Raw genomic sequence first — 19592 nt, 5'->3', positions numbered from 1 at the left:
CTATTGGATCAAAATCAGGCCGACTTTTGAAGGATACAGGTTGGCAAGGTGCAGGACTGACTTCAGACTACAAGGGGGTAGTGGGTTTCATCTTACAATTGGTTGTAAAAAGTATTGCAACCTATTATGTACAGCTATAGAATCTCTGTACCTATCAAAGTGATTCTGGTATTAAGGCATGTCAGGGTAGGGTTGTTGGACCAACATCAGTTATAAGCTGTACTTAAAACTTTGTCGTTAGGGCATGAGACGCTGATCCAGTACTCTCGCTTTGATCATTTTTACTGTACATTCAACGATCCTTTCACTTAAGAAACTGCATTATAGTGCCATCTTGTGGGAAAGGTGTCAGAACACCGTGTACCTGTTAAAAAACATGGTCTACACACGAGCGCTATTAAGCATCACAATACAAGCAACAGGACAATATTTGTTGTTGTTTTCGTTAACGTTTGTTTCTCTCTAAAAGTATATAAATCATATTTACCAGCGCCTGACTGGGTAAAGCGGAAACCGCAAATGACTAGACAAAAAATCACTACAAAGACCAAAATGTTCCTGCTTTGGTGGTAAGACCCATACTATCTTATTTATGTTAACCTGTTTACACTTTTAATGGGAAGAGCTTTTGGGGTTGCAGCCGCGACTCAATAGTCATTTTTCCAAATATGTCACTGTAAGGCGTGTAAAGACCGAGAGGGCGTGTAAAGACCGAAAGGGCGTGTTTTCCGGCGAACCAGTGCCAGAAAAATTGGGAAGACGAGTCAACCGTGCCAAAGGCAGGGGACATTCAAACATTCCGGGATCGGAACTGTACTTGTACATATTAAAGAATTACAGCCGGTGAGGGATTTTCTACTTTAGCTGAGAAGGTAAGGAAGGGCGGGATGTCCTGTACTTTTTCCCTCCCCTGAGGTGTTTTGTATTCGCAGTACAACTTTCTGTGTTTGAGACTTATTTTTGAGATGGCTAACGTTAACTAGCTATATGCCTACAGCCAGCATGCTACAGTTTGCTAATTTAGCGAGCTAGCAGGCTAAGAAGCCGAGCGAAGCGGATTCGCGCGATAACTACTAACGATTGTTAAACGCTTTGTCCCGTAAAGTAACCCGTTACGTTACCTTTTAACTTAACTTTTTTTTAAATTATTTTTTAGAGCGGATTAATTTGCGATGAAACATTAATAAAACTGACTGTTTTCTGATCGTACTCAGTTAAATGGATTTAAAGCGATTGAATAACGACTGCCGGTGCTTTTAGTTCAGCATTTTGATTGGAAGAAGGAAAGTTCCCCGGTTTCATTCGCCCGGGATAGCGTTAGCTATCTGGCTAACTGTTAGTTCAGTTTAATGTAATCAAACTAACGTGGACACCTGTAATTTGCATGGAAAGCCTCGGTTGTCCCGACCGACCCCTTTTTCGAGTGCCTTCATTCAATTGATTTGTCTGCTGTTTGCGTACATTCACAAAATGTAGAAATGTCTCGACTAACACATCTAGCGATAGTTAGATCGCTAAATCCCGACCTCATCGCACTTATTACTAGTTGGATTAGCGTTCCTAGTTGGCATTTTATCAAGAGGCCAGTCTCGATCAGATCGATGTATCCGTTACTGTTGCTTTATGCTGGCTATATTTTAGTAAGCCACATACGCCTCGCTAGGTGTATAACTAGATTATAGAGAGAAAAAGTATGCTTCATTACATTTTTAGGTTAATGGAAGTTGTGGTTGATAGAAAATTGTGCATGAAGTAACATGTAACAGCTTGATCGTACTAGTCTTTCCTGTCGGTGTAGTTGGCTAGGAGAGCTGGATGATCCGTTGTCGTTACTTCTTGCCCTAAGAGTCAGTAAACACACACGGTGCGTTACGAAGTTTCCTGAACTAGCCTACTATTTGAATCTGTGTCATGTGGATTTGATGTTTCGTTTAGCCCCTGTAGCTAAATTTCACTATACATTTGTATAACGTCATGTGTAACAAGACCATAAGTTCGTCACGGTGGCATGAAGATGACGCAGCCGTCCGGTCACATCGTGATAACGGTGTGATCAAACGCCGCGGTGTCGAGAGCTGTCCCTGAAGTTGATGCGATTAGTCCTTGACCGCTTTTGCTTTTACCCCTCTCGGTGCTGTATGCGAATACATGGGCTTGACTCTATGTATTTCTCAGTCAGTCTTATTATAACGTTTGTTTGTGGATGTATTTATTTATTTTCTAGTTGTGGAGCAGTAAACAGGAGCTCTGTCGCTCCGTTTTATCGTGTCTCCGAGTGTCTGTATATGTCCGTGAAGATATGTCGGTCTTCACGACCTCAGTTGTTCTACGGACTGTCAGGCGTAGGTTTTGTAGGTGTGTGCGCGTCTTTAATAGCTTCAGTTTATGTCGTGGGTGAGGGCACAGCTGAGGGGTGACTGGGTTGCGACTGAGGTGAGGATGTCGTGACAGAATACTGAAACATGGCGGATTCCGAGGTTGCCCACATGTGTTGCACTCTGCTGTGGCTAGTTTGCTTCATTGACGAACGTGCGTTATCGTAGCTTTTTGATCCAGACTGACACATTCCTTTCTTACAGTGGGGAGCAGAAACGAACGTCAACCAAGTTAAGTCGCCTTCATAATGTTAAGAAAGGGAACTGATGGGCCAAGTGAACTGGTTTGAATGGAGAACCTTGCGAAGGCTTTCCAATCGTCACTAACGAGCTGTTCATTTTGCTCATCCCAACCTAACGTGCTGTTTATTTTCTGAACTTTAAATGAGTAGACACCTGGATCCTTCTTGCATCGTCACATGCAAAGCCTACCTCGAGTCTAATAAAGACAGACCTGTTTCACCCAATTTGATAAAATGAAAAAGGTTTTTAAAAAGCCAGTTTTCTTTGCATTTGTGCTCCAACTGATTTGTATCTTAGGATTTGCATCAACTGGAACTTTGTTTTTCTTTCCCGAATCCCTTGCATTCTCATGGTGCCTCATAACTGCTCATATGGCACGAAGATGAGTCTTGACATGGTTTAGGCTGGATGTCATTGTCTTTGAGTGCGTACTTGTGTTGTGTGTTGGAATGGTGTGTCTTTGTGCTTAGCAGGAAATGGGTCACTGCACTGGATAAAATTTAAGCAAAAGATGCAGTTAGTGGAGTGTACACAAACATTCTGCAAGGCAGCTGGTAATTTAAGGAAGAACATTTTACATTTGACTGTAAACCTAAATGGCATATTACTTCCTCGGGAATTGCAAATTTGCTCTGCTACTTCTGGTATAATAATGAGTCTTGTTTTTAAAATTTCAGACTTGAAATTTGTTTCTCCATCATGTTGACAGGCTTTGAAGTCCGTCATGCTCGAGAGTGCTGAGGGTTCGTCATATGACTCTCTGCCCATTCTAAGCTTAGCACCATGTCCTGTAGTACTACTACATCTCAGTCATGTTAAACTTTTCCTCAGGCATTCCGATTGTTGCCGATACCATTTCATGCTGTTGTTCCTTACGGGAAGCGTGGAGCTGGCACCGCCAACACCTTGATCCTGTAAGTTTAGACGTTACAAGAGAAATGGGGAAGCTGTTCCTACATCAGTGTAAAAGAGCAACCTTTTGGTATGCGTCAGGGAAGTTTGAAAGGGTAGTTAAACTCTTGTGGCTAACAATGCTAGTGTTGCTAGATGGGGTTATATAACTTGTGCCATAAACCTCATGTCAGCCATGTTTTTGAGTTGTTTGGTTAAGATGTCCCTTAAGTGTTAAGTGCAAGCCTATGCTATGGAAGGCATAGAGTGTGACCTGCACAGGTCTGTGTTTTTCTTAGTAAAACACTCAGTTTAATTGAGCATCTGGCCTTACTGCTATTTACAAGTGAATTGGTCCCATTCAGTCTTAAACCACAAGGCTCTTCTGTTTTGTTTTTTTTTCCACAGACCTTTGTCTTTTCTTTCCCTTGCACTGCTGAAGTGAGCCCATATGATTAAAAATTAATCCCGTTTTACAGTAAGCAGAGTGGTGGGGAAGAGGTGGCAGTGCTTAAACAGGGCATCTGATGTCTGTGTCAACACGGCCGCCTTTTGTTTGCGTTGGCTCCGTCCTCGGGCCGTCGTTGAGCTTGTATAGTCTGGCTTTGCCATTTTGGTCAGTTGAAGCATTTTCATTATAGAGATGCTGATTATGATAGAAGTAGCACTGCAGTCATCGCTTAGATTTATTGCCATTATAATGCTATTGTTTTGTTTTATGGATTAAATTATCAAACGGGATATCAGTTTATATATAGCCATATTAACATAAACTGTCAGTTTAAACTGTCTAGTACTTTAAACTGAACGGATAAGTTCCTGACAACTATTCTATTTTCATTTTAGGCAAGCTTGGCTCAACTTATGTAGAAATGATGTGGGTCCTGCATGCCTTTTGCATACTCCACAAGTGCTTGAAACATTGCCGCGTGGCTAACTAGCTGTAACCAGTCGTGTCCCAGTGGAGGATTGTCTGGAGGCTGCATCAGGATCGTCCACCTGGTCTTTTTGAGAGAGGCGGTAGCATTTTAGATGGTATTCCATAACTGTGAGGTTTTGCTGGAACTTGAGCAGGAAGGGGTATTTGGTGACGTCATTGAAAAAAGGCAGACCTTTGCACTGTGAAGTAAGTTATAGTATATTTAGACTGCTTCAAATAAGGCCAGTGGCATTAAAAAAAAACCCTGAACAAAATACAGAACGTTGTTGGGATTCCCAAAACCACCGAAATGAGTGCGTTTTAACTTTCCCCCCAGCTTCCCAACAATTGTCACCAATCACGCAACAGGTCAATGACCCAGGAATGGTTATCAAGAAGTAAAGCCTGAAAACAAAAGCTGGCCTTTTCTAAACGTGTGCTCTTATACCTATGGACAAATTGCTTTGAAGGTAATCCTGGTTAAACATTCAAATATAAAATTCTTATGAGAATTAGAAATTTCTTATAGTTTTCCTGCTGTGCTGTGAGGTAATTAATGGTGTTCTAAAATCTTTGGTTGCCAATTATAGGGATAGTTATGTTTTGAATGTGCAATTGACATTAAAATGGCAAAGGTGGGTAATGTGATAATCAGAAACATACTGAATTTGCATGTTCATGTTGACACGTGCCCCATGATTCAAAAAAAGGTTTGCAAATTCCTATCAAATTTCAGAAAACGTAATGCCATTGGATCCGTCTTTAAACATCCTGATGTCACTGATTGGCTATTTAGAAGTGAAGGCTAGGATTCACCTTATTCAAAAGTCTTTGATAATGGTGACTGGGGAACCACTAGTCTTGGCTCTATATTTTCCCACGTTACTTTTGTTAATTGGATTTGGGTTGAGCACAAGAATCGTATCCCTTTAGTTTATGAGGAGGAGCAGAAAGCACTCTTTTATTGACAAATTGGTTCCAGTTCATAGCTGTGATTTCACAGAGGCTGAAATGCGATGCTGCAAGTATAAGGGATGCGCAGTATTTGGGATGCTTGAATATAACCATGTATGGTGTTAAAATTGTCTGGGGCAAAAGTGAAATCAAAGTTCTTGCTTTTCCTGGATGCATATGAGAACCTCGTCTGGCTTTTCCTCATTTCCTTTGCTCTCTCGAAGTGATGTCAGAGCTGAACAATGCGCCTGGATTTTTATAGCAGCCCCGAAAAAAGCCCCAACATGTGTTGACCAGTGATGGCTTCATCAAGGCACAGGTCTTGGTGCCCAGTCTGAAGCAGAACTCTTTTGCTTGCTGCACTCTCTTTTTTTTTTCACTTGCATAGAACGAGCACTGCCAGCCTCCTTCCCAAACCATAACACTGAGCTCTCTAAAGGCGCTCGAAGCTAAATGAACAGTGTCTGACGTGATCGTGCTGCCTGCCATCTCGTTTTCTTTTATCGCCAGCCATGTTATATTTGGTGGAAGTAGACTGTCCCGATAAGAACTCGTTTTGGAACATTGTAAAAGGACAATGTACTACCAGAGCTCTTGCTCTCCCGACTCCCCGTGGACCGTGCAGGTTGACTGTGCCACAGTGCTCACAAAGCCTTCTTTGTGCTATGCTGAGTTCAGGAACTGAGGAGATGGCCACACACACTGGGAGCAGAGGCGTCTTCCGTCTCTCTGATTCATTGCCCAGGGAAGAGAGAGTTGGCTGGTGTGAAAGGAGCAGAGCCTGCAACCTGGGTCCTTCTATGGATGATGAAGCGGAATCTCACACTCAATTTTTCTCACTGTTTTCTAAGCCATTTAATGGCTAAACCTTGGTTTAAATTTTTCAGCTCATTGTCATGCTCAATACTCCTGAAGGATTTGATGGTTTTGAGTGCACTTGCCTGTGCGGTGTTGTATGCCTTTGCGGATTGGAAGTGAATGTGTGCTGCACAGTGTGGGACCTAATACTGTTATTGGATTGGAAAGTGTGTGTGCCTCAGCATATAACTGGCCAAGTTCAGTTAATCTGTCAAAATTTGTCACTGTCACACTGCAGAACATAATTATTGCCTGGCCTTTTCCGTGAAACCGACGTTCACACAAAAACGAAGATGCAAATGGTCTGAGTCCAGTCAATCATGATTTAACATGTAAGAAAATGCTTAACACACTATATTAATACCGTCATTTTGCCCGTTTTAAATGACAAAGCACATGATGTAGATGTGTTAACTGACTAAAGGTCCTGGGCTTGGTGAAATGTTGACATGTGGATAAGAGGTTAACACCATTTACAAATACCAATGGCAGTCCAGTTTTACTTGTTTTAGTTGGGTTTAGCAGTGTGAGCGTGAGGTATCTGTTCACAAGTGTCACTGGTTTGCAGGGCAGCTGATCACTGGATATTGGCGTAAAATTGCTACATGTCTGCATTAGTTGCAGCATGCATTGACTGAGAGTCGTGGGCTTTCCACTGGGATGATGCGGGCCTACTTGTCTGTCGGCTCAGACTCCCCTGCATAGCAGTGACACAACACCCCACTTTCCCTCGAAGGCCTCCAGTCTTAACATGGGCTGTCAGCCAGACAGGCACTGGAAAACACGAGAAGAAAACAATGTGTGGTCTTGGCGATCCATCCATGCCAAATTGTAATGGGGGTGGAGGAGTGCTTTCTGTGGTCCAGTTTGGGTCAGGACAGGGTTGGTGGATAACCCCCAAGTCTCATAAATTAGTTTTTGTAATGAATTGTTTAGGTTGACAGCTTTGTTGTTGTCATCCATTTGCAATTTTACGAACGTGGCTGGTGTCCATTGTAGAATTTTAGTGCTTTGGGTTTTTTTCTGTTATTTTAAGAGTTTTAGCTGTTTAATAACTTGAGCCAATGACACGAGCCAATTGTTGCTCTTAAAACTTTCCTTATAAAAATGCATCCAACGGTATTTTGGATACAGTCTGGAATTTTGTTCTCTGGTAACCAGGCTCCCTTTCATAACCCTCTGCTGTCTGCAAGATGCTCCTCTCAAAATGGCCACATGATTTGGAAAAGGAAAAGATGTTTTAGACTGGAGATGTGCTTCATGATCCGAGAGCTTTACAGAAACCAGGAAGTGCTTATGCCATTTTATAGACAAGGCCACACAACCCATTTGGCTTGACAAACAGCCTTCAGGCTAGCAGACATTTTAGAAATGCTCTTTGTGGCTCTCTTCCATTGGGCTTCTAAACTTGGGATACTAAAGCACTACCAAGTACTTGCTACCAGAGAAGTAGGAAATTCCTTTTCCCCTTATTAGCTGACAAAGGCCCATAGGGAGGGAAATCTGCAATTTTTTAGAGAAATCAAGGCCATACTGAACATGCAGAGGTCGTTGTCATCATCTGGAGTGTGTGCCAGTCAGGTTTTTGGTCTGTTACTAAACTCAAAGTATGTTGTGGTTTGCTAGTCCAGATTTCTTCACAGACGTGTTGCTCACAGAGGTTGGGTTTTCCTGCGCTTGGTCAGTGGAGTAGAGTTTAGAGGTCCAATTTCCATAGTTTGTATTTAGTGAAACTTGCAGTTTTGAGGTGATTGCTGCAATGACTTGTCTTGCAGTAGACTTGGGCCTGTATCTAAAAGAACTGCATGTATTGCAACATTTACTAGTTACATAATAAGGCCTACACATGCAGAAATAGACAGTTTTGACTGTCTAGTGTTGAACTATTGAGAAAAAAAAAATTGAAAAAAGTTTAGAAAGAACTGATTTTGTATACTACAGCTTGAGATATTAACTGCATTTTGCCCTAAATAAGTCACAGAAGGTTAGATGACCTCTGACCTGTTTTAATCTCAGGCTGTCCGTTTTTCCTGCTTAACTCTTTCCTGTTTACTTTTTATTTCTAAAATCAAGTGCTTTGTATGTAACACATTTATCTCAGGTCTCACTGATGCCTCATGAATAAATGCGTGTGGTCACCTGGTCAGGAACTGATACAATGCTTCACTTGGCTCTGCAAGTTTGTGCTTTTTAAACCTTGTTTATGCAAGGCCTCCATTTGTTTCATTTTAAAAGAACACTTTTGTACCCTTCACCGTCTCGCTGCCCAAAACTCCTCAGTGTATGCAGCTGCCTCAATACCTGACCTTGTATGACAGACCCATTGCATTGTGCGCTTTATTCTTTAGAGACTTGGCGTTACATAAGTGAATTGAGCATTGCTTTGTCTTGCACAAGTTTCAGTTCTGCCATTGTCTGGCGAATTAGTGCAGCACAGTGTGTTTCAAGTCTGGTGTCATGCCACCATGGCAGCCATTATTGAGTCATCACCTTTTTAAAAAATATTTGAGCATTTTGTTTTATTTAGCCTCGTCAAAATACTTGAACATTAGGAATTTACTCTGATAGTGTAGTTGCACTGTGTGTGCTTGTTTGTGTGTAACAGGTGATTTTCTCCCCCCCCCCATTCCATGGTATGGACTGATGTTTGTACTGGGCACATAAGTATACACACTTGCATGTTTACGCATATGTAATGTTGTATTTGTATACCAATTGGAATATTCTGTTGGAATTGAACTATTTCTTTCCCTCTGACATCATGCCCTACATATTTCAAGTCTTTTTTTTTAAGGAAAAATCCACAGAATTCATGCAGGCGGAATACCCGCTGGACTTTCTCATTCTTTGCTCTTTAAAACCAGCTGTGTCTCCTCCGAGCATTTTGTACATAAAAGGTCAGATCTGACCAGCTGCTTGGTTCATCCCCCCCCCCCCCCAATTAATGCCTGGTGGTCTGTTTGGTGGACGTTGCTAGGGAGTGCGCGGGTGTTGGGGGAAATACTAGCTGCAGGTTTTGGCATGGCATGGAACTCCTGCCTGGTGCTCTGGAGCCAGCAGCCAGCCAGTGCATGCAGCCTGTGTGCACGCCGACCTGCCTTCTGGCCTGGCGGGAGTCAAGTCTGTATGTCGAGCTCTATGCTATGCCGTCTTGTTTTCCGGGCTTGTGCAGTGTGCCCGAGCATGTATCTGTGCGTCAGGACCACTGCGGTTATGAACCTGTGAATAGCAAAGCCAAGTAACTAACCATGGTGTCTCATCTACCTGTCTGGAAGACTGGTCATGTGACTAAACAGATGCGCATGGGTGTTTTCTACGGGTCGTCAATTCCAGAGTCTCCTCTGTTACACCTTCCGTCCATGTTCCCTACACAACAACATAACACGAGTGAAACTCGGAGGTACTTGGGACGGTGAGAGTAAAAAATGGAACAGCCTTGAAACTTATAGAAAATACTAATTTTGCAAAGAACCGTCGCAGGACTATAAGCACAAGTTGACTGCAGTCTGAACATTGTTGTCCTTGATTTGAACTTCCTGTCCTTCCCTGGGCAATGTGGGCACACTATACACCCTGCTGTTGCAAGTGGTTTGCATGACACAGTTTTCAGCAAACACTGAAAACTTTCATGCAGAAGATTAGTGTGTGCTGGGTTTTACTAGATTAATGTAAATGGTTCAGGTCACTTTCCTGGAGTAGCAGCCTTTGTGCTGCTCCTGAAATTGAAATCGCACTTTTCTGCAGCGTTGAAGGTCTGTGGGATATCGTTTACTTAAACTGCATCACTAAGGAGGCAATGGTGGTGTACCCGGTACCTTTTAATAATGTTCAAACTAGATTTGATTTAAGTAATTTTTAGAATGGGTTCCCTTTTTCCCCCTTCAGTGCATGTAACCACACGCATGATGCTAAACTGCATGAGAACCTCACTCAGGTAATTCTGCTAAGAGGAAACTGCGTAGTTATCACTGGATTAAAGTGAAGCAACTTTTAATGGCTGTTTTGATCTCCATCTAGCTCATGTGCAGTGGGGACAGATTTGTTCCTCCCTAAAGCCCATGATGTTCTTCTGACCATAGTTAGTGTTTGCGTAGCAGGTGTTTGGGGGAAGGTCTTGACACCAGCCATGGGCTTAAATTCCTGTTGATGTATCAGCTGGTCAGACTCCCCCTGATTAACCACTTCACACACACTAATGCTGCCAAATAAGCAGCATCTTTCCACTCTTTTCGATTCCCCATTATCCAACATTTGTGGCATGTTCTACTTTCTTTATTGGCGTTTATAACATTTTTTAAGCGATTCGTTGAGTTTTGTTGCTCAGATACCGCTCTTGTTTTGACGTATTTAAAAATCTGACTTGTGCTCCTTGTTGTGGGTGTTCTTTAGTGAGAGCTAAGGTCGCTATGATTCACCAAGAGCTTCTCATTCAAGAATGGAACAGTTTCTGAATTTTCTTCTTGTATCATGGTAGGGTAGTGTGAGTGTGGAATTGCACAAAGGTGTGTTACGACACCTGCTCTGAGTTACCATGAATCATTGGTCTGGAATTCTCTTACCCAGGCTGCTGCAAGCTATTTCAGGCAGAAATCTACTCAAGGGGTTTAAGAGCTCATGACTGTGTGATCTTAGTGATGCCTTTCTGTTTTTCTTTGCTTGGGTGCATTGTTGGTACAGTAGAGACAGAGGTTCTGACAGATGTGCCCCAGCTCAAGAGGCCTGGGATTGACTTGTGTTTTTCGTGGTTGCAGGCGTGGCAGGACTGAACAAGGGGTTGGACGTTACCCATAGAGAAATGTAGTGCGATTAATTCCCTTTTATTCTTTGTGTTTGCTTTTCCAGTCCTTAAATAAGTCTCCCTCTTTATCTTTGTCTGCTTTAATTTCACAGTTTCTTCCCAAACATGGATTTTCTCTTTGCAGGACAAAAGCCTGTTTTTTTGTTTGTCCGGCAATGGCCATAATATGGCCTCATGTACCAGAAACGACAACTCAAGTCTGGCTACAATGCTTCTACCTTTTTGGCCTTTGAGTCCCAAATAATCCATCCTTTAACAGGACCTGCCAAGGTTTGTTTGCCTGGAGCGTCTGTGGTGTCCGGATCTCCTGACCGAGCCACTGGCTGAGACTGAACTTTTGGCAGAGGGAATCTTACATTGGAACATCGTGATTGGCCTTCTGTGGTGGCACATAGCCAAGCATGAGAGTGATGCCTCCTAATGGGTCATGTTACTTTTTCTTAAATAGTCCATTTGATCTTTTTGAAGGCTAAAATGTGCCCGTTTTTGCCCACAAAGTGGTGATGTCCTGGTTTGAGCACTAATGGGAGTGAAATGCGAGGTGCGATGAATCTTTTTCGTTTTTTTGTCATGCGTCGAGTCCGCATGTCCCCTGCTTATTTTGTGAGTGTTTTTCCATTTTACGAAAATGAGCTAGAAGGCCGTTGCACACTAACCTCCCATAGTGAGACTAGAGAAGCAGAGGCAGCCGCTCGGGCATGTGACCACGTGTGAAGGTTTATCAGGAGACAAAGTCCACATTATCTGCCCGAGTCACGCCGGCCACCACACCCGCTAGCAGGAACCACTTCCTGAATTGCTCAGCTCCTTTGCAGCTCGGGTCCATTTGCTCATCTATGACCGGCCCTGTGTGTGATTGACCACAGTGGCGTTAACACAAAGGAGAAGTCTTATTGGTGATGTCCAGCTTGAGGAAATCGTTGATTACACAGATTTGGATTATGTCTGTCTGGTTATGCTGTTTGCTAGAATCAAATGACAGCTTTGTATTTTGACATTTTCTTTTGGCTCACACTAGGGAAGCGCTGGTCCATGTGTCATGACATGGTCTGTCCAGAAAATATGTTCTCCCCACCAAAGTCAAAGTAGTCAAAGAATTGACCATGCCAGTGTAGATGGGCCTGATTTGAGTTATCTTCTAGGAGAGCGTTATGTTATGTTGGTATTACTCTTGATTCCTTTCAATGGTGTCTTAGTTGTAATGAGCACCAATGTAAACTGCAATCCAGTTATGAACCTGTGGTTTCCAGCGATTGCTGGTAATTCCCTGCTGTTGCACATGGGTGCTCTGGATGCAGCTCTGTTCCACGAGTCCGGGGCAAAGCTTCCATCCTCTTCCATTCCCTCTGTTTTGTGAAGATTGAACAGGTCCAGCCAAAAAGCTTGGAAGTTGTTCTAGTTGGATGTCAGTTGTTTACATTGGGAAGTGTCATAATTTTAACTCCAAGCACGGAGAATATGCTCCGGTTTGCTTTAGAAGTGAAGCAAGATGATCTGGTGACAGTAGGAAAAAGGCTGCTGTTGAAGTTTATATGGAGACAGATGTTTGCTCTGGTGGGTTGTAATACGCCCCAAAGTGTGTTTTATTTTATGTATTTTTTTCACATTTTGCTTTTATTATTTAATTTTGCACAAGCGCTGCTAAACTGAGCTTGTCTTACTTCAAACTCTTCCCTTGCAGTGGGTTTCTGGGTTGTGCTCGTCACAGTGCGTAGGTTTGAATTTTAGGTCAGTTAAGGTGCTGTGCAGTGTCTAGCGAGTTATTTGTTACTGGAGTCTCGGGCAACATGTAAATCAGATTTTTATGAGCAGAGGCATTCATGTGACCTAGTAAATATAAATTAACTTTATTCTAAATAATGCTGGTCAGTGTTTCAACCTTTAGCATTCTCCAGTGTACTTTAAATATAGTAGGCCCATTGCGCAACTTGCAGAAATCCCAGCAGTGAGACTGTAATCACGTTCTGATATTTTAGCTGCATCCCTCAGCCCTACTCAGCAGCAGGTGTAATGTGTGCAAACTCCATGCTTTGTCGATGTTGGTTTAAGCAAAGTATCGGCACGTTTAGTAAGAAGTTGGCATCAAGTGAAATCTCAGCCAATTTGAATGTTCATTTGGTATACTGACAGTGCATCATCACCTTTTGTCCAATGGGAAAATAACACATTTTAAGCAGTTACTATGTATAGGTAATAGTTGCTATTTAAGATCTTATTTTGGTTTGATATGAATCACATAGTGATGTGATTGTTAGACTTGGCAAATAGCAACTGCTACAGGTCTGTAATATGTGAAAATGTGAAATATTGTCCAAATGAGTGATAGAAATTTTAAAAGCTGAAAAATGACAGTGACCAGTGATATCGGCTATATAATTTTCTGTGGTTAAAAGATTTAAAGCTTTTAGTTAAAATGTGCTTTACTGATTGTCATTGTTAAAATTTCCTATTTCTTAAACGCCAACAGCAGAAGCTCTTAAATAATGTTATAACTTAAAACCTCAGATTGAAATAGGTCAGACAGTTTTGTGGCTTTCATGTCTGCATGTGACGCTCAGGCCCAGGCATGAATCAGCAGACTGACCTGTCCGAGTGCCCCTTGCTGCCTGACGACATGTTTGGTTGTTAAAAACAACTATTGCATTCTGGAATGTGAAATTGCTTGCGTAATGTTTAAGATGACGTTACTCGGCACTCTGTCACCAGGATACCTGCTGACGCTGACGAATCCGCGGAACCTCAGCCTGGATCTGCAAAAGCTGTTCATATAATGTAATTAACTGTCTTTCTCTCTCGCCATAGATATGTCCAGACGAGTTGTACGGCAGAGTAAGTTCCGTCATGTGTTCGGCCAGGCGGCGAAGAACGATCAGTGCTACGATGACATCCGCGTCTCCCGGGTCACGTGGGACAGTGCCTTCTGCGCCGTCAACCCAAAATTCGTCGCCATCATTGTGGAGGCCAGTGGTGGAGGGGCCTTCCTTGTCCTCCCTCTCCAGAAGGTAATGCACCTCCCAGCCACAGGAACTAGCTTGTGGGTTTTGGTTGTTTGCCAGCCATCGGTCCACCATTCTGGGTTTTACATGCTCCACACACTGTATTTACTACGAGTAGAGGTGTGCAGAAACTTCATATTCCATGTTATCCAGATACCACTTTACTCACAGGTGTGTTTGTGTGCGCGCGCGCCTTTTTCTTTTTCTCTCTTTCATATTGTGCATTATAGGCAAAGCTGAAATGTTCTCCTCAGCATTTTTGAGGGTCCAGTTTGTTTTTACACTTTAAGCAGAGGGGAAAAAACACCACTCATTTTTCACTGGGCTTGACTTCCATACTACTGACTTTCCACCCACTGCTGTTGCAGACAAGAATGAAACCCACTTCCTGATCGCAGTTCTTTCTGCCCCACTGTGAAAACTTCCATTTTCCATTTCCCGTGTTTTCAGGAAAAAGGTTTTCTTTTCTATACTCTTTCGTCCAATGCATCCTGTGGAAAGCAGTAATCTCCCGAGGCCCACAGCATTAACAAGTTGTCTCCGCCCGCGCCTCATGACCCACCTCCCAGCAGCAGTCTAACGCCCGGTGATGTAAGCAGATCTCGTTTCGTGGCTTTCAGGGCAGCATGAGCAGTTCCAAATGTCCCGGGTGGCGCCCCACCCGAGCTGGGCTGCCACTCGATACGCGCGGTGTCGCGCCGGCCGCCCCAGGGATCCTCTCACCTCACGGTGTTTTGTTGATGCCGCGGCTTGCGTGGCGTTGGGCCCCAGCCTGCGCCGGGTCGCCTGACCTTGGAAACCCTCACAGGCCACCCGGGCTTGGGTTTGCTTACAGTCACGTCTGGTTTTCTCTTGCCTCTGGCTCTCCCGCAGTATAAACTTTGCGCCCATGTTGGCGCTTACGGTTACACTAGCGGATGGGTTGTTGTTGTTTCTCGCTGATCTAAGGCCGCATCCGATACTCAAATAATCTCGCAGAGCCACTGTAGGACGGAGGACTAAACTGGTTTCGGGTCAGGGAAATAAAGGAGCGGACATCAGAATCGGAACAAAAGAACACCGTTGGGAGGCTGGCCGGGTAAGCCACAGCAATCCTGAGACCGCAGCCTGGATGAAGGCGATTTGGTTCATAAAGCCCCCCGCACATTTCTGAAACTATTATGCCTCTGTCCCTTCCTGAAGGCTGGTTATTCCAAACCACGTCCAAGATTGAGGCATAAAGCACTTCAACTTTCCTGCTGCGAGCTTGTTCAGGATGCTTGCGGAGATTTAGACCTGTTGATTCAGCAGCTAGCTTCAGGGCCAGCTCCCACAAGTGAAATATCAGTCCCGTAAAGGCTTCAGGATTTACGGCTATGACTGAGGACTGGATGGACTTTAGCTCAGCATCCCAAGAGAATCAAAGCTAATACACTTGTTTGACAAGAACCCTGAACCAGAGTGTCTTTCGAGTAATTTACATTTACATTTTTTGGCATTTTGTTGAAGCTTTTATCCAAAGCGAGTACAACTTGAGCAATTGAGGGTTAAGGGCCTTTCTCAGGGGCCGAGCAGTGGCAATTTGGCCTTGACCACTGAGGCACCACTACACACATCACGTGCATCCTATAAAGCGAGTGCGAGCCTTAACGCACAGGTCTTTTCATGTAATCAGATTACCTTTTTTATTAATTTTTTAAAAAACACAATGATCAGTTTAAGTGACTGGCACACATGACAGTCGCTGGCAGGGGACTGGGGCGTGATTTTTACTGGGATGGGTTGAAGCAGCAGCTGTGGTGAAAGGCCGTATGGTGGCTGCCGATTAGAGGGCACTGGGTTACGAGCGTGACATCTGAGACAGTTTCCAGCTGCTAAACATGTCGTCACCATCTTGCGTATTTACTCACACACGTTCACACACAGAGTGGTACAATATATGCAGTAACAAATCCTTTTATTTTATATATGCTTACTTTTACAGGGGAAAAAGGAAGACTTAGATTGGCCCATCTGGCCTTTGCAGTGATGTGGGCTGATGTGATAACACAGCTGCTCAGCCTAATCGAAGAAGCATCAAACCATGTCATCCTTTGATTAGCTGCTCTGACTTGAACGTTTTGATCTGATCTTTAAAAGCGGTGCGTTTGTGGGGCAGGTGGCTGTGCTGGTTGTGCTTCGCCATCGTCTTCTGCAAGATGTGTATCTGTATATTGGCGTGTTTTGGCTTTTCATGCCTGTTTAGGAATGAGGGAATTTTCCAACATTTTGTAGGTGTGGGATATGCTTGTACCCGCCTGTCCTGCTGAGCGCGCGCGTGTATATACACACACGCTCATGCTCTCTTCACCAATCTGGCTTGTCAAACCCACTCCCTGCTGCTTCCCACTGTGGGACATCTTTTGTCTCTGTGCATGCGCACGCCAATCCGCGGCCCTGCCGCACCTTTTTGTCTTCCGCCGCCGTTCTGCTCGGGAGCCAGCCACGGCTTCTCGGTTGTAAAGTGCAGGCGCAGGATAACAGTCATTGAAGACTTCGGGCTTTGTTTCCCCTAGTAGTGCCCTGCCCCAGTCCTCCCCGCCACTCTCGGACCGCAGATCGTGCTGCACTTCCTTGTCCTAAACGGCACTTTTGGCCCACTGCTAGACGTGGCTTTCCGGAGCCGAACGAGTGCGACTGTAGGAGCTTTTGCGGCCTTGTCTCCCGGTATCGTCTAGACTGGGGTGGTGCTAAGCTCTTGCTCCCCACGCAGCACTGCTGCGGCCTGTCCGAGCGTGCTGCCCTGAGAGGTTGCTATTCCTGGTATGTCCCCAGCCAGCAGGGTCTTTCCAGAGGGATCCTGGGATGGGCCGTGAGCGCGCGCTTCTTCTCTGTGTGGGAGGCTGAGTGGCATGACTCAGCCGCTCATTTGTTTTTCCTGCTTTTCAACTTTTCTAGACTTGCGTATTTTAACCAATCACACATACTCATGCCCGCATACATTTTAAACGTTTCTCCTTGTCTGAATGCATGCATGTTCCCTTATTACCATATGAAGGAAACTGCAGGGGAGAGGTTGCCGTGGCGACTGTCCCTCCCCCCTCCCCCACCCCCTCACGCATTCCTGTCGTCCATTCAGCTCTCTCCATGCTGAATGGAATGAGGATAGAGAAACCGCCTTATATCCATCACCCCCCCCACCTCACCACTGCTCATTTCAACGTTGCCCACCGAGCCTACAGCACATGGTGAACTCGAGCTGAGCACTTCCTCCTAACAGCGGTAACTGACTGCATCTCTCAATTTCTGCCACTGCGCTCGGCGGTATTTCTGTAACTGGCTCCGTTCGAACCGGGCGTGCTGGGCGCGCCCCTGGCTGGGCACAGGTGAGCCGCAGGTAGAGAGAGGACGTGTAGGGGGACATGCAGAAAGAAGGTGGAAGAGTGTGGTGGAAAGAGTCAAGGGACAGGAAAAGGATGAAAAGTGGGGAAGTGTGCGCGCGGGGGCATGGGTGCGTGCGCGTCTCTTTCTGTCTGACTGCACGTGTCCCGATCTGTATTCCAGGAGCCCCTTCCTGCTCACGCTGCACCGGCTCTGCTCCGGAGGCTGCTGAATGCAGATTTTACCATATATGGTCATCCTCGGCTCCCCGCCTGTCAGCCTTCCAGCCTCGTTTCCTCCTGTCTCCCTACTGGCTAGTCTGCAAGGACAGCACCCAATAGTTTCTTTAATAGCCAGTTGAAGGCGGTGTGGAGTGAGCTGGGAGGGCTTGGTCTTTACTTCAAGTCAAGTGTCTGTCTACATTTGCCAGTAGCTCTTCTCTTAATGCAGGTCAGCGGGAGAAGAAAATTGCACATTCTCGCTCACTCAATCAGGCCTGTGGCTTTTTGGGTCTGGATTTTGATCTCGCAGGTCGAGGCAGTTGCACGTCAGCTGAATGTGTAAACGAAATGTGGGCAAATAATAGAAAAGGCAACATCGAGCATGGGTGTTTGACACTCACTCACTCGTACTCTGTCGCTTTGTCATACGTGACTAGCTATACTTGATTTCTAATTAGATCCCCTCCCGAGCTCCTTGGCCCAGTACCAGCTGATTGGCTGTTCCAGCGGAGATCGTATCAGTGTTATTGGCCTGCCATTTTTTTTGTTATGGTCAGAGCCAGGGCACAGCTGTAGTCTAACCAGTCTCTGGGCCATCAAGGATAGAGACAGGAAATGGAAATTTCCACACTGGTTAAGCTTGGTATGCTAGTGCATTAGCCTCCATATGGAGGGTGTGTCCCCTCTCCACTTGCTGATTGCCCTTTGGCTTAGGTGTTGGTGTTCCAACTCTCCTCTGATGTTGTCTAATATTCGGTTCAGTATACCGCTATGAATCTTGCGTTGCGAGTTTGAGCTCGTGTCGCAATTAAGGTGTAATTATTTAACCCATGACCTGTTGCCTATTGGATGGAATTGAGTGCCGTCACCTGCAGTCCTGTTGGTTTTGGTAAAGTCGCCCCCGGATCCTCCGGCCCTCCTCCGCCTCCTGAAGCGTTTGCGTTTTCTCTCCTAGGATTTTTTCTTAAGTCTTTTTTTTTTTTTTTTTTTTTTAACATGGCCACTCTTTCACCTGGTCGAGCACCAGGGGGAGAATCCAGTCCCGCTCCCGGCCGAAACCTAGTGACTGGATGTTGCTAGGCGACGGGTCTAATGGCTCGCACGTGTCTGAGTGTGTTTCAAATCTCGCCACGGTAGAGAATGACCACTTGCCGCGCTGCCGCTTGCCAAATATGCAGGCGCCCTCGTGCTTACTGCGTCTCTGGTCCTCGTACAGGCTGCAGAGTGAAGCCCAGCGTGGCGGCCAGGCCCGGGAGGAGTTTTTCAATAAGGAGCTTGTCAAGACATTGAGACCTACCAAATATAAATCATTGACACAGAATATTGATTTGAAGGGGTTGGCGACAGAATTTATTTTCAATTGAACATTTCCACTAATGAAGCTGATTAGGTAGCTGTATGTACTCGTAGACTCTAGCAATAGTGGGTACTTCAGTACAAGCCATTTCATCAGCACTAGCAGGGCCCAGGGGTCACTTACTAAACAGATTCAGCCATCTGTTATTTAGAAATAATGGCCCTCTGAATCCCTCAGATGTCCAGTCAGAATGGAGCATGTAATCACGTGGCATAAATTCTCACCTCAGGCAGCAGTCAGACACAGGCGGGACCCAGAAGCACTGCAGAGACACGCCTCCATGGGGGCAGCAATCACGCAATACACTCCGTCCTGAGTGTTCTCCACAGCCAATCAGGTTCGCCTACGTGCCATTCTGGGTGTTCTTCACGGCCAATCAGGTTTGCTTATATGCCATTCCAGAGCACTTGCAGGTCGTGCTACAGTTACAGGTTCCACCACAGGCACCCTCGTCTCAGCTGGCAGATCCCCAGAGAACCACGCTTCATGGTTAGGTTGTCGACAAACATGCCAGTTCCGTAATGTTATATAGCATGTTTCTGGATTGCAGGTCCTTACTGGAACAAGGTAGAAATCTTGGATGGAAACCTTTGTCTAATCTTGTTGAATTGAGCTTTTACATTTTTATTCTTCAGTTATTT

The 19592-nt window shown here is 44.9% G+C and overlaps 1 protein-coding gene across 4 annotated transcripts in view; it reads left to right on the top strand.

The window, feature by feature from the left end:
- Nucleotides 1–19592, top strand: part of coro1ca (coronin, actin binding protein, 1Ca) — a 35124-nt gene that overhangs the window by 3061 nt on the left and 12471 nt on the right. For 2 of the 4 annotated variants that reach the window (XM_035526291.2, XM_081713370.1), the window contains exon 2: nt 13841–14040. In XM_035526291.2, the coding sequence (XP_035382184.1) occupies nt 13841–14040 (200 nt within the window). Of the gene's footprint in view, nt 1–431; nt 570–726; nt 873–13840; nt 14041–19592 lie in introns of those variants that run through there. The other 2 variants (XM_081713379.1, XM_035526292.2) reach the window with 2 other exon arrangements.

The sequence above is a fragment of the Electrophorus electricus genome, chromosome 1 (genome assembly GCF_041902795.1).
Source record: "Electrophorus electricus isolate QZ-2024a chromosome 1, ASM4190279v1, whole genome shotgun sequence".
NCBI classification, from domain to species: domain Eukaryota; kingdom Metazoa; phylum Chordata; class Actinopteri; order Gymnotiformes; family Gymnotidae; genus Electrophorus; species Electrophorus electricus.
Note: the sequence above shows the minus strand (reverse complement) of the source record. Positions and strands in the feature narration are given on the sequence as shown.